The sequence below is a fragment of the Chiloscyllium plagiosum genome, chromosome 34 (assembly GCF_004010195.1).
Source record: "Chiloscyllium plagiosum isolate BGI_BamShark_2017 chromosome 34, ASM401019v2, whole genome shotgun sequence".
NCBI classification, from domain to species: domain Eukaryota; kingdom Metazoa; phylum Chordata; class Chondrichthyes; order Orectolobiformes; family Hemiscylliidae; genus Chiloscyllium; species Chiloscyllium plagiosum.
This window is the reverse complement of record NC_057743.1, coordinates 5,152,945-5,168,888: the sequence shown is the minus strand read 5'-3', so window position 1 is coordinate 5,168,888 and position 15,944 is coordinate 5,152,945. Positions and strand designations below refer to the sequence as shown.

The window sequence follows — 15,944 nt, the reverse complement described above, 5'->3', positions numbered from 1 at the left end:
CAGGGAAACAACACACCATTCTGCTTTTTCTCTGCTGGCCACAGAAACGTCTGTTTGTACTTCGGACTACTAACACAATTGATCTCTTGGAAGCCAACATACACCTCATTGCATTAGAGCAGGTCTCAATACCAGAAACTTAGCTGTTCATGCTACATTCCCCTGAGAATCCATCACCTCCTACATTTTCCAAAATAGCATACCTGTTTGAAATGGGTATATCCACAAATGACTCCTGCACTAGGTGCCTACCTCTCTTGCCCTTCCTGGAGTTAACCCATCTATGTGACTGTATCTGAGACTTTCCCCCCTTCCTATAACTGCCATCCATCACATACTGTTGCTGTTGCAAATTCCTCATCGCTTCTATCTGTCTCTCCAACCGATCCATTCGATCTGATAAGATTCGCATCCAACAGCATTTATGGCAGATATAATAATCCACAGTAACCCTTAAACTCTCTTTAAACTCTCACATCTGACAAGAAGTACATATCACTGCAAAGGCCATTTTTACTCCTTCACAATCTACAGACTCAGAGGATTAAGACAGTGTAATTCCTCTACAAAACACTGCACCAGGTTAAATTAATAGTTATGGTTTATATTTTAAGTTTAATCAAGAGACTTATCTCCAAAAACATATAATCAAGAAAGAACCCACTGTACTCACTAATACAGCCTTTATCTTGGACAGACTTAAAGCAACAATAAACTTGTCTGATTCTGTGTTGTGAACGTCACCCAAACCAGTTCCTCCAAGATTAGTTGTGAAATTCACTGTTTGTTAATTTTCCCAGATGCACTCCGATGTCCAGCGATACATGGATTCCAAAACAGCATAGGCAGTAACTGTGCAGGTTCTCTCTCTCTCTCTTTCTCTCTCCTGCACTATCCTCACCATGTGCTTCCTTTGTCTGTTCTTCTTAGTTTCATCTGAGGACATTGTCACTGTATGACTGGTGATGGGGCAGAGGAAAATTTGTCTTTTTTTTTTATTTTATTCCCCCACACACTAGTATGTAATGCCCACAGGTACTGTTTTGGCCCTGGTTTCCACCAGTAAAATGTTTCCCAAGTTCCCTTATACTTTCTTTCAAAATGTTGTCACAATCTGCTTGCAAAATCTTCATTGGCTTTGTTTACATCATTCAGTATGAAGCAGCTGAGAAGTCATAGAATTTCCAACAATTTTGCTTTTAATGCTGTTTTGAAAAATTATACAAACAAAAAAGGTATTGAGACCATCTCATCAATGTGGAAGTGCAAGGTTTGTGTCCCAGAAGAACCTGGAGAATTTTGAAGACTGCTTTCTATTGTTTAAATGCTTTTGTAGTTAGGCTTTTTGAGTTTATGGAGGTAATACATTTTCAGGAGACTGCAGAGTTCAAGGCATGTGGCAATTTATTCATGCATTTACCAGTAGAGTGCAGGGAGAGGCCTCTACCCTGAATCTGGTCTCGATATATGGGGGTCCAATTACCCCCTTAATCTTCAATTCAGATAGAAGAAAAATCAATGACGCTGTAATTTTAAATACAAGCACATTGTTTTTTCACTTTTCTTGCAACATTAATATGACGACACATGCTTTTTCTCCCCCTGTATACTGATGGATAATTAGTGTTGGGTTGTTCACCTATGATTGGGTACATCACTTTATTAGTAATAGCTTGTTGCTGTGATCTGAATGAGCCCCTAATGGTATGTGGGAAACCGAACTCTCCATGTCACTTGTGATCTTTTATCTCTCATCGATGACATCGGTGTCAGCTATTTTTGTACTAGATTGTAACAGTTTTCTTTTGAGATTTCCCATCATTCAAACCCTTTTAGCTGCTGTCCTTGATAAGAGATAGGGAGGCCCCTCTCTATTACTCATATTTAGTTTTTAGAACTTTCTAATATTTTGTTTAATTTTATATAAATGTGTGTTAAAACTATAATTTATTTGGAAACTAAGATTCTTCAAGGTAATCATATAATTAAAATCTACTTGTATTATAACTGATTAGAAAAAACTTTAAAAGAAATAACTAATTGTTATGAAATGTTCTTATCTTTCAGATAGTAAAGAATGTTGCACATTAATTAGTTATTGTTTTAAGCACTGAGAACATAAACCTTCCCCGCACACTAATTCCTGTTAAACATACTGCAAAGCTTGTTGGGGCTTTCATTAGCTATTTTGCTGTACTGTCAGGGGACAACCCTAACAATTACAAATAGCTGTCCATGCTTCTCTCACGTTCACTTAACAGTACTTTTCTGACCTCACCATTGGCAGTCAGGATTTAACAGGAGTAGGTAGATCATGTCCTGTAAGTCATGGAACATTTGTAGGGTATTTGGTACTCTTTCTGGAGAAAGGGGCAACTTATCACTTTATTGGCATTGCAGCAGGACAGTTGTGAGATCAGGTAATAGTTTTATAAGAGTGACTAGAACCACCCTCTGAGAGCCATGAGCCCAGGTCAAATCACACTCTGCAACACAGGGAGGGTGATGGGGTACAAAAGTTTCATCAAGCTCCTTTGCGCTAAAGGACCTTGCCTTCAAACTAAACAAGATACAAAGTGCAAGGTCACCAAGGTGTCTCTTCCACCTGTTCCTTGCCTGACATGGGCGGCACAGTGGCTCAGTGGTTAGCACTGCTGCCTTGCAGGGCCAGGGATCCAGGTTCGATTCCAGCCTCGGGTAACTGTCTGTGTGGAGTTTGCACATTCTCCCCGTGTCTGCGTGGGTTTCCTCCGGGTGTTCTGGTTTCCTCCCACAGTCCAAAGATGTGCAATTTGGGGGAATTGGCCATGCTAAATTGCCCATAGTGATAGGTGCATTAGTAGGGAGTAGGAGAATGGGTCTGGGTGGGTTACTTTTCAGAGGGTCGGTGTGGACTTGGTCCGAAGGGCCTGTTTCCGCACTGTAGGGAATCTAATTTAATCTACTGTCTGCCTGGCTTTTAGTTCCTCACAGATGACCATGGTCTCAACATGGGCAGTCAACAGAGGCTAGTGGTTACCCTATTTTGCCCTACTCTAGGGATAGTTCTCAGAGTAACCATGAATGCCAGCACTACAATGAGGCACATGCATCCACGCGACTAAGGAGAATAAGGTATCAGAAATGTTTTTATTTCCTGACAAATCAGGAACAAAGCTAGGTCATGATTTCGAACAGTTGGAGCCTATTATGTTCCTAATTTCACTTAGCAAAGGCTGAACTTTGATCTGTTTGATGCAAATGCTTTCCTTAGTTGGATGCAGAACTATGTGGAGCATTATGATGGTGGGCACTCAGAAGTCCTTATAACATGCAGGAAGGGGCATCAGAATCCAAACCATTCACTTTCCTTTCAAAGCAAAATCCTATCTTTGCCTTTACAGTCCTTGTCCCCTCTTTCAAAGAAATGGACTTTCTCTTGAATTACTAGTCATTCTACCACATGAAGTTTTTTTTTCAGCTCTCTGGCCCTATTTGTATTTGCTTGCACCTTTTTCCCTTTATGATTAGATTAAATAGCATAGTGTTGGGTGATGGGAAATCTATTTTAATACAATAATTTTAATAGCATAATCTTCGCAATCTTTCCTAACATTGCAGAGACCCTAAGGGAGTATACTTTTCTCCATTTATCACCGGAGCTAGGTTTTATGAGAAATGATTGATATTAGGCGAACCTTGGAAATCCGTGGCCTTTCCAGGCAGGTGATTGCAGCAATTTTAACTGCAGGAGCAGCTTCAAGGCAATCCAGTAGTCCATCTCTCCCACCCGCTTGCATCCAAAAAATGAAATAGGCCTGAATCCATATCTTTTTACTCAACTGAACCTAACAGTTGCTCTCTGCATCATAACATAGAATGGTAAATCTAGTGGGAAGCATTCCTCCTCCACCCTCTCATCTTTCCCTAGCCCCATATCCTTCTGCTAAGAATCTATATGTTGTTTGGCTGTCTCTGTAATTGTATCCAAACGTGTGAAATGCTAACTTCCACTTTGGGTGCATCCTGCAGTAACTCCATTAAGACTTGACATTGAATCAGTTTCTGATATACCTCTTACTTATTCCCTTCTCTTTAATGTGGAAGACATAATTCTGCCCCAGCTGTTGACCAGTGGATATGCAAGTTCACATCAACTGTTTGTAGAACAGGAGATCTCCTTGGCTAATGTTTATCCATCAAGCAACATAAAGAGATTATCTTGTCATTGTCATTATCTCATTAGTGTTAGTGGTATCTTGTTATGGATAAGTTGGCAGCCATGTTTTTGACAGCAATGCTTACAGCAATGTCTATATTTTTAAACTACTTGGCTGTATAGTTGTGAAAGGTGCAAGACTTTCTTAAAATAGTAGAATGAACAATTACTTTATGAAAATCTTCAAGCAGTGCATTAATCTGGAAATGTTCATTTTTCATATTGGGGAGTGAGATTTTAACTTAGATCTTGCTCTCAAAATTAACCCTTGGTTGCCATAAAATGCAGGGTCTGAAATGTGGTTGAAGTAGAGCACTTCACCTCCTAAAGGGTTTGAAAGTTCTTGTGAGGAATGGTATTGAAAGATGAGCTGGTTCTGTTTGAAGGAGACAGGCTTGTGACATTGTTTGAACTATTGAAATTGAGAAGGTTGATTGAGACACACTGCACATGGTAGCAGAGGATTCAAAGATCAAGAGCAGAAAATTAAAAATTAACTGAATGGTAACCTGATACCATTTCCTTTGAGCAAAAGATAATGTGAATGAGTTACCTGGACTGATTGTGAATATGTGATGCAAATAGGTGTGCTTCTTCTGGAGTGGAGGTTGGGGTTGGCATGATAGGATAGTCATTGAGGGGCAGACAAATATAGCTGGTGCCAACAGTAATATTGGTAACCTCAGAGCATACAATTTGCCATTATACCTGATATCACGCTAGGATTTAGCAGTACTATGAAGAGGAAGCCTGGAATTTTGACAAAGATGATAGGTAGGTAGATCATTGGGTTTGGATCACTGATAGATTATTACAAACTTAATTAAAAAGGGAACAAGAAAACAAGTGGAAAGAGTTGTTGGCACATTACTTATTCCCAGGTTACCCAGTATTACTGTCTTGATATTTTGTACACAGGAACATTTTGCACAAACTTTGCTAATTTTTCTTCTTGAATGAAAGCACTGGACATTGCTTAGCATCACTCAGAATAGCAAAGTGAGCTGAGTTCTATTAATATGGAGAACTAATATATTATGTTTAACTAGGATGATAGCAAGCTGTCAAGTAACAGTGATATTGACTATAACATTGAATGGTTGAAGTATCTTGTCAAAGAAAATTGAGATGTAAAATGTGTGTTATAACTCAGCATTTCTACTGAAATAAGCCTCTCTGCAGGTTGCAGTATACTAGACTGACTGACAGACTGACTTCAGTTGCATAATCTTGTAGAGCTTTACTGACAATATCGTAATACATGTTTTCCAGGAGACAGATGTTCTTTATGTTGTTTCCCAGTTTTTTGTCGAAGAGTGGAAGAAGTTTATCAGGTGATGTTTTGTTTCTGTTTTATTTTTGTATATTTCTGCCGTATTGTTGAATTACGCTTTGGCTGTTCCAAATGGTCGTCTGAAGTTTAGGACTGCTGTCCACAATGGTTTGGGAGTGGACAAGAAAATAATTTATGGTTTTGATTGCTGCACAATCATACTTTGAATTTTGGCTTTTTGAAGATGGAATACTATTTGATCAACTCAACATGTAAATGATAAAATGCCCCCAGAATATTGCCTCAATTGCAGAATTTAGAGTCACAAAGAGAGAATACAGGTATCACTCCATATTGGTTGCTGATGCATATTGGGCTTTATTCGAGGATAGCATATTTGTACACTTTCTGTTATCAAAATTTGATTGTTACTTCAATTGTCAAGCTAATTTTGAAAACATTTTGTTTTACTTTTTAAGTATTTAGTATGGTAGTTGTTGTTGTTGTAGACTTATAATTATCATTTGTATTATTATTATTATTATTATAAAACTGCAGTAAGTTTTTTTTATGGTCGTTTGCTTTCACATACAAGTCTTCTTCCTTAAGTACCTATTTGTAACTTGGTACTGGGAAAGTTTTCTGTTTTATGTGCTCAAATCCTCACTGCATCAGTAAGGTCATTTCATTGCTCCTTCCAAAAGAAGCAGCAATGTTAAAATTCCAGAATAGGCCCTATGTGCATCGCACAACCATTGAGTAACTGGCAAGGCACCAAAACAATTGCAAAATTGTTTTTGTATCTGTTTGAATGATGGACATTTCACTAGTATGTGGAAGTTATGCTACATTCCAAAAAAAAGACTTTATGGGAAACTTTGAGTATGTTTGCATGCATAATTAAGTACTAATAAACAAATAAGTTTATAGCCAAACTTGGTTGTCCACTGTGGTACTTAAAATTAATTGTCAACCAAATCCTATCACGGAATATTTTTCCAGTCCTTTCACTGTTTGATGGAATATGCACCAGAGGTACATTACTGTTGGTGAGAAATGAGCAGAAGGGCTTCAGCTTTCCAGTGTTGATTTGTAACAAAGTTATGATTCAGTTGGAAGGTGTTTGACCCAGCAGCAGACCTGGCATCCTTAGTGGAAGAACAGAGCATATAAATACATAACGAGGTTTTAAACCAGGCTGTGCAATACCTAACACAGGAAAATCACTTCAAGTTGCTAACTGAATGTAGATTTTTAGAATAATATCTGCCATTTAGTAATGTTTTAATTCAGAGGGCAAATAGGCTCACTCTAAGAGCAAGAGAATCGACTTTGATGTTGAATATGTTGCATCCCTGTAAATCCCTCCTCTGTGCATTCATTTGATTCTGTTTTCTGAAGGAAGCCAACGAAATGCAGTCCTGTATCATCTGTGGGTAACAATGCACTTCTCTGTCCACACGGAGGTCTCATGTTTACAGCAGAGTCAATGACCAAAGAGGATTCAAAACAGTGAGTCTTATTCCATCCTTCTTCTTAATGCTTGCCTACAAAGGCTTAAGTATTTATAATCCCTTTTTAGGCAACTATTTCAGTTCTGATGACGGATAATCGTTTCATTTCCTTCGGTAACATGTTTCATTGAAATTAGGGTTACGAGCCATGTTCTGTAGTGATTCAATCCCCAGAAGTAAAGAAAGATGCTGCTGCTATCAGGTGGAAGAGGATTTGAAGGGAAGTGGGGTACAAAACAAGCTATGCTTTGATTTTATTCAGCCTCCTTCAGCCCTATCGGAGAAACTGTATTCAGTCGTTACTGCCTCTGGCAGAACCTACTCTCCTATGAGGGATCCAGTGCAGATTGACAGAATCATGGTGGGATTTACACGATTAACTTAAAGTCCAGTTGCATGAACCTGGCTTGTATTTCCTTTTAACTTTAGGGGATTGATGAGTTCTTTGAGTCTTTCAAAATGTTAAAAAAAGTTGATATGGTTTAACAGAGAAATTATACATATTGTTGCCTGAGATAAGAGCAAGAATATTTAAACCCTTAAACAGGATTTGGAGGAACCACAATATAAATGACTTTTCTAGGAGCTAGAAATTATTTTTTATGGTCTGGAGATCAATATCAAGGGGACGTAAAATTAGTTCTCAATGATTCAGGAGTAAAATCATGAAGCAATTTTTTTTCACATATGATAATAGAAATCTGGAAAACCTTCCCATCCTTTGGCTTTCTTCAAGGCAGTGCCTTGTCCAATTAGAGTTGACTTGTCCTTTTCTTCTGCTGTATAGATTGTTGTAATTGTTTGAAATTTGGAATTCTTGAGCTTGTCCAGATGAGCATAAGATGAAAGATTTGGCAACTTGCTTCTCTCTTCAGTAATGTTCAAGTTCTGGACTGCCAAGAGACAATTCAATTATAAGCCAGTCTTTTTTAAAAGTGGTGTGTTATGTTTTCACAGCTAACAACATTGTCTGCAGCATGCCAGAAACTTCAACTAGATCTAGCTACTGGGGCCAGTCTGCTTTCCCAACCTGCTTTGCTGTTGTAGGTTATGGCTGTTCATTCTCCTTAATGCCATATTCCTGTGTTATCCCCATATCCCAGGTGTCATTACTAATTAATTAGAAATCTATCAATCAAACTTGTTCAATAATTGAGCTCCGCAGCCCTCTGAGGTAAAGAATTTCAAAGATTCATCACGCTGGTGAAGATGTTACTCCTCATTGCAGTTCTAAATGGCTTGCATTTTATTCTGAGACTGTGTTCCCTAGTTCAAGACACCAGGAAAAACATCCTTGCTGTATCTACTCAACTTTCTAAAAAAAAATTGTATACTTCTATGAGATCACCTCTCATTTTCCTAAACATTAGACAATACAGGCTCAGGCTCCTCAGTCTCTCCTCATTGGAAAATTCCAAATCCCAGGAATTATTCTAGTGAATTGATGGAGGTCTCTCTCTGTGATAGCTTCTGAATTTAACCGTGTTGATATAGAGTGCTTGCAATTCATTGGATCAAATAGAAGATATTTTAATGGGATAAAATCTTATTAGTACAGGGATATAAACAATTTATTTTGGGATTTTGGACCATAATCTTCAGCAGCTTCATGATTTCTTCAGTGGAAATGCCTCATTTTTAAAATTCTCATTCTTGTTTTCAAGCCCCTGATACTTCCCATCCTGTAACCTCCTGTCAAACCTCTTAAGAGGCCTGCATTTAATTCTGGGTTCTCTTGTATTTCCCAATTTTAATCAGTTCACAGTGATCTTGCTTTCAGCTGCCAAAGCTAAAGCTCTGGAATTCCCTCCAAAGACCTCGCTGTCTTGTTTCTTATCTTTCTTCCTGAAAGATGCTACTTAAGATCCACCCCACTTGCCCGAATATCTACTTTTCAACAAGGCATTTGACAATCTTCAAGGCAATATATAGATGCAAGTTGTCAGACCTACCTGTATGTGATGTTGAATGACAGATGTTGCTTCCTATAGCTGACTTTCCTCCGACCTTATCTAATTAGTCGACATGTACAAAAATATATCTGAGTCTATCATTGTTCTCCTTCAAAGATGGCCTAACCTGTGCTTTAGTCATTGTTTTAAAGGTTAGCTGCTTTTCATACTGAGTAACCAAAATGTTGGTACGTACTCCTGTGACTGGAAGCCTGTCACAAATTGAGGTTAAAATAATATGGGACTTCGATCCTCATTGCATATTGTTTAGGAGATGGTGAACTTGGCAACTTTTACCATGCACTGATGGCAGTTTTTATTTGCTTGGGGCTGCTAAACGCCTTTAAAAATGGTGGCAAACATGCTGCCTGCAACAAGAAATTAATTACTTTTGATGGAGATATCTATGGCTACTCTTTAAAGTTTTGTAATAATAGTGACTGAGATGGATTGAAAGATTAAGACTGGAGAAAACTGATCAAATAAATCTGTTTAGTTTAAATTACTGCAGCCCAGTCAAACCTATCAGACTAAGGATAAGTGTGCATCTTCGTGTAAATAACTGTTTTATTTCGTGTTTGGCTCAGGGTCTCTAATATTTGTGCTGTTTTTTGAAGTGATCTCCTCTAGTATTGACCCTCTTAGCTTTTGTGTTTGTGGTTTTGTTTAAATAAACATTCGACATTCTTTCAGGATTCAATAACCTGTATCTTCCTTTGCACAGTGTAGCTCTTTTATGGCCAAGTGAATGGGAAATCATCCACAAATTATTTGTCGTTGATAATACGATTAAAGTTATTCGATTGATGAGCACTGGAGAAAATGGCACTGTACAACTGGAATATACCACCAGTCCTGGTAAGCATGGTTCCAGTGTGAGTGTTGACAGACTGGATTTGTTTGATTTGTTACAGTTCTGCCGTTAATGTCAATTACTTTATCCTCGAAAGCATTGCTGCTTTCTCTAGTCTCTACTTTGTAAAGAATTTTCAGATACTGGTTGCAAAAATCTATTAATTTGATCATTCCCATCACAATTGAAATCTTTGCAATTGCATGCTTTTTACTCTTATGTTTAAAACCTGTGGTGCAAGTGAAGTTCTGCTTGTATCCCAATTGGGTATCTGTGAAATTGGTGATATGCTGTGTATTCTTGTATATGGTCACAAGTCACGTTCAGCTGTGCTGATTGTAGAGTGATGTTTGGCCAGATCCCTAATCAACCTGATATGTAACCCCATTCAGCCAAACCCAATCTATTACCTATATGAAAGTTGAAACTAACTGATAGTTTGCAAGGTCAAAGCATAATGTAGCCAAGCTTACTTCTCCACGTCCCACATTCATTACATTGGGGCACAGAAGGGTGAGATTCTTTGTTAATTTAACAAAGCAGCAATTGAATCCATCTCTGTTATGTACTATGAATTTCTGCCATTAGTAACAAGTTACTGAACCATATGCTTTAAATTGATTTTGTTGCTTGCACTCGATTACAAGATTTTTACAACGATACCAAGTGTAGTTGAATAGTGCTCGACAAACAATAAGGAATGTGAAAGTAATCAAGAACTAAGTCAGCACAGACTTTGAAATGGACTGTGCAGAGATTTGGGTGCTGAAGGACTACAGATGCCACGATATGGCAGCCAAGAAGCGTGCACACATTTTATTAAGGTGTGTTCCCTTATCATTCTGGGCGAGGGAAAAAGATTTTTGTTCTCAGCTAACACCCGAAACATGCAGAAGGTTATTTGCATATGCAAATAATGGTCCTAAGACTTGTTTGAGGCTCCCGTTTAATAATGGATGTGCCTTGACACAGCTGGTGATAACATCATGTCCACCTTGTTCGCTACAAGTGGGGTGACAAGTTGAAATGTATTTAAGTGAATGTGGCACTGGAAAAATCAAGAATGCTCTACATTTGAAGAAAGCTAGCCCTGAATCTCCACGAGGCTGCGTTTTGCGCTGTTTGCTGAAATTGCAAAACCATGAGAAAAGATGCCAACCAATGGTTGGTGTGGACAAATGGTCAGAGTACCAACTGGGATAGGGCTGTTAAAGCAATCTTTATATGATTGACACACCAACTGAATTTTTATAAAACAAAAGGTTGCAAAGTTTAATTTTTAATGTCTAGATCTTTGTGGAGAGTGTCGGGAAGGTTTACTTTGTCAACAGCAGCGAGATTTAAGAGAGTACACACAGGCCACTATCTATATCCGAAAAGTAGTGGAGAGTATCAAGGTAAGACTTCTTGTTTTATAAATGCTATTCCTGTATAAATTTTATTTTAAAATGCAGCATTTAATATAAAGTATGATGTACTCTTGTATAATATCTTGTTAAATCATCGCATTTTTTGTGTGATCATTTATCATGTATTGCTGCCATGCTGGTTTAGATGTGGCTAGCAAGAAGGTTTAAAAATTGGATGAAGGGCCATGTAATCTTCCCAAAAAAAGTAGACAGTCTGAGTTTTAGGAGGATTTTAGAATTCAGCAAACAAAAAAGTCAAAGCTCAGGATATCAGAATTAGAGTTAACTAGCCAGCGGGATAAAAACAGACTGCAGAAAACTTTATGGCTTTTTTAAAAAAAAATGTTAGCAAAGGTAAATTTAAGCCTCTTTGAGGCAGCGACAGGAAAAAAAATAAGTAGATGGCACAGATGTTACATATTTTGTGCTAGCCTTTGCACAAGGAAACACAAATAACATACTGAAATATGGCTGGGAAACCAAACGTCTAGTGAATGTGAGGTAAATAAAGAATTTAGCATTAAGGAATAAATAATACTGAAGAAATTAGTGGAACTTAGAGCTCAACTTTCAAAGCATGGTGACTCTGAACTTCATAAGAAAATAACATTTTCCCAATGGCAGATGTTACGTTAACTGGAGCATAGTTACCATTGTTTTTGTCACTTTGTGACTGTGGGTGTTAGTTACATTGACTGGCAGTTTTCCAATCCTCCTGGATCTTTCCAGAATCTAAAGATCTTTATATCATTAATTTTTCCCTTTGCATTTCCCCAGAGCATCCACTATCTCTGTGATTATTTCCATTAATATCTCAGAATGCCCCGTCAGTTCAGGGGCACTTGTCAGCCTCCAGTCCCATTCATTTCCCTGGTACCTTTTTCTCTAATGATAGTTACAGTATTCATTTATCTCCCAACTTTTGGAACGTTATTAATGTCTTTTACTGTAGAGACTGATTGAAAGTATTTATTCAACTGCTCTCCCAGTTTTTGATTCCTCATTATTATTTACTCAGCCTCACTCTCTCAGGGGCTTATGTTCACTTTGGTCTGTCTCTTCTTTTTCATATGTTTAAAGAAACTGTTAGTCTGTTTTTGAATTATTTGCTAATTTACCTTTTTTTGTTAATCTTTTGTTTTAAAAATACTTTCTCATTCCTCTGACAGTCCTTTAATCTTTGCTATATTGTATGTTTCTTTTCCTTCAAGTTGATACCAGCCTTAAGTTGTTAACTATGATCAGTTTATCCTTTTGCTAGTATCCTTCTTTCTCAGTACTATATATCTTTGCATAAACAATTATCGTTGTTCCTCAATCATCTTTTCTTTCCTTTCCTTTTAGTCCATGCCAGCCAACTCTACTCTCATTCCTTTATAATTACCCTTACTCAAATATAACATTGTTTCTGACAAGTTTCTTGCTCCCAAACTGAATGCTTAATTCAACCATGGTATGGTCACTGTTTCCAAGGAGATCTTTTATTCAGAAATTATTTATTAAATTTGTCTGATTACACTTGCTAGATCAAAAATAGCCTGATCTCTGGTTGGACTCTCAACATATATTCTAGGAACTTGTTCCAAATACACTGCATGAATTCTTTCTCGTGGCTACCATTGCCAATTTGAATTTCTCAGTCTGTTTGAAGATTAAAGTCAAGTATGATTAATGTTAACTGTGTGTTTTGCATGCCCTCATAATCACCTGATTTATTCTCTGTCTTATGGTATAATTAATGCTAGGGGCCTGTATACAATGCTCCTCAATATCATCTTGCCCCTATTATTTCTTAAAGCCACCCATTTGGATTCTACGTCTTCCTGTCCCAAGATTACACGTCCACCTCCTCCTTCTCTAACAAAGCCACCCAGCTCCTTTTCTTTCCTGCCTGTCTTTTCAGAAAGTCAAATTCTCCTGAATATTTAGGGTTAATTTAGCTAACTTTGGTCACCTTATAACTGTATTTCCATAATGGCTCTAAGATCATAACCATTGACCTATATTTGTGCTGTTTAATTTTGTTCTGAATACTAAGTGCATTCAAGTAAAGAGCCATAAATTTTGTCTTTTTGACACTTTTTACCTCCTTTGACCCTATGTGCTGCTTTTTTAAAGTTTATACACATTGACCTTTCCTGTAAGACTCTGGATATCTTTACCTAAATAGCTATCCTGCAACACTGCTGTATCTTTTGCAGTGTATCCCCTCAACCAGAACTCATTAGGAGCAGGAATAGGCAATTCAGCCTCTCAAACCTGTTGTTCCATTCTGTGAGATCATGGCTGATCTATGACTGAACTCAGATATATCTATCTTTGGTCCATATCCACACTAATCTTTGAGGCACACATTTAACTCCTTCATTTCATTTACCTTATCCCTGTTTGCCCATGTCTCAGGGAGCAATTCTGAAGTTGTTATCTTGGGGTTCTGCTAATCAGTGTAACTCCTCACTGCTTAGTCTTTCAGCAGAATCTCCTAAACTTATCTGAGGATAACATTTCCTGTACAGATTAAAGATGTAGTTTTTAATAACTTGGACTCCTTTCATGATATACTTGGAATTGTGGTTGTAAAATGGAGTTAATAGAATGAAAGACTGTAAATTAGTTTACATTGTAATATGTATTCAGTGTAAAATAATGTTACTTGGCGGAAGCATAGCTGTGTTTGCCTTGATACAAGCTGATTATTCTGTATATTACACGATCAATCCTTTATTTCTCAGGTGATGAAAGAAGGTGCACCAGAGCTAAATTTAAGTGGTTCAGAGGCAGAGGAGGAGAGAGAGGAATGCAAAGTAGAAGGAGAGAAGGATCCTGACTTTAACCAGGTAGTATGTTGTTTCCTTTTATTTAAAAGATACCTTGCAAATGAGAGGTCAGAAGGAGTCTTGTAACAGTGTAATTTATTTTTGAATTAACAGTATTATGGTAAAGCGTTTAGCTGGAACATTGGAGGGACAGTTTGAGATTGCCTTGACTGCCTTGCATAACCTTTGCTGCAACTGAAGCCAACTTACTTTTCATTGATATCTAGTTATGTTGTGTTACATGACTGAGGTCAGATTATTTTGGTTGCACTGTTCATTTATGTCACTTTTTCAGATATTAGAATTTGTCTCTTATGCCACTGGCAATTTGCATGTGGTCTTCAAGCACCTTCCAATTTTTCTGAATAGACTGGTGCACTCCTAATAAGAGTTCGGTTAGCATTGTTGCACAATTTGTCCAAACTACTATGTTTACCTCCATCTCATGACTGGCTGTGGGAGTCAGTGCCTCTTTGCGTGAAAAGAAATTAATGCTGGAATTTCAAGTTGACAACTGAACATGGTGTTACAGCCACTCACAGCAGCCCCTTCAGAGTAACCTGATTCTAGATGGCATTGGGCAAGGCCCACTCACCACACCGATTGTGATTCAGTATTAAGTGTTGATTAGCCATACAGTCATATAAGCAAGCTCTTTATGTTCCTGTGATGTGCTGAACAATTCAGCTCCATGATACTCTCTAGACCTGCAGTCTATTCTCATCTCTGCATAAGTTTGCAGAGTTGACTCTTGCTGATGATGTTGTTGTAGCCCCTGCTTCCTCCGACATGTTAAGGAGTGGAAAAAAGGATGTTGCACAAAGAACATCTGTTCTCAACAGATCAAATTTTTAAAAAAATTCAAATGTTGGAAATCTGATTCAAAAACAGAAAATGTCAGCTGATCAGTCAGCACTTGTGAACATCAATGAAGTTTCAGATATAATTTTTAATACTTTGAAAGAATTACAAGTAAACAATTTTTCTAAAGGAAATAACAAATGAGGTGTAGGCAAAACTTTGTATGTATTCTAAATGTAAGGCAGCTAATCCACAAGCATCTTGTTTCGTATTTATAATGAATTAAATAATGATGTAATTTGTAGTCTATAAACTTAAAATGTCCTCCATGTTCCATGCTAATTCAATGCAGTAGTTAATCGATCAAGTTTCTCCACTTTGTGGTCAAAAGCAAAAGTAGATGTCAAACATTCTGCTTTCAGAGTAATGGAGCAAAACGACGGAAGCTGACACACCCTTGTATTGGTGGTGGTAACAGCAGCACATACTATAAACAGGGAATTCGACGTAGCACACGGCACAGAGTTCGTGGAGAAAAGGAGCTCATCGTGTCAGCAAATCAGACTCTCAAAGAGTTGAAAATTCAGGTAAGCTATTGTTTTAGGCAAATTACACCTTCATTTCAATTACGTTTTCTGTTTATGCAACTATCAGATCTGTTACTGATATTTGTTTTGTGGAGTAAGTGTAGAACTATTGAAATTAACTATTGTAAATGAAAATACAGCTGGGGGAAAAAGCCATTCAGGTATGTTTGAAAAAAAGTCAATTAATGATATTCATATCTATCAAAGTAAGCAATTTATTGGATCAATTATTTCATGATCTGAAAAATTTGGAGTTACACATACTTCTTTTTTTATTGTCATTGTGTTTTTAGGGGGCGGCAAAGCAGAATACATAGCTGTCACCATACAGAAAGGTTCAGTACTGTAAACAGGGAATTCACTAAATATAACTAAAAATAAAATTCAGTTTGTGAATTTTCTGAATCCTGTGCAGGTTAGTGGTATTATTGGGAGCAACTTCATTCTCACTGCACTTGAGGGCTAACGGGGATGATTGAATCATTGAATGCCTTTGACGGTCAGAAACAGTTGTTTTCTGTGCGCCAACACAATCTGTGCT

At 37.6% G+C, this 15,944-nt stretch overlaps 1 protein-coding gene across 6 annotated transcripts in view; it reads left to right on the top strand.

The window, feature by feature from the left end:
• The window catches only part of usp48 (ubiquitin specific peptidase 48), a 156,365-nt gene that overhangs the window by 125,015 nt on the left and 15,406 nt on the right, over positions 1–15,944 (top strand). For all 6 annotated transcript variants that reach the window (XR_006309253.1, XR_006309251.1, XR_006309252.1 and 3 more), the window contains 6 exons: positions 5,471–5,532; positions 6,873–6,983; positions 9,662–9,795; positions 11,081–11,187; positions 13,932–14,036; positions 15,239–15,403. Coding sequence is in view for 2 of the 6 variants with exons in the window: in XM_043675525.1 (XP_043531460.1) it covers positions 5,471–5,532; positions 6,873–6,983; positions 9,662–9,795; positions 11,081–11,187; positions 13,932–14,036; positions 15,239–15,403 (684 nt within the window). In the remaining 4 variants the exon portion in view is untranslated. The remainder of the gene's footprint in view (positions 1–5,470; positions 5,533–6,872; positions 6,984–9,661; positions 9,796–11,080; positions 11,188–13,931; positions 14,037–15,238; positions 15,404–15,944) is intronic.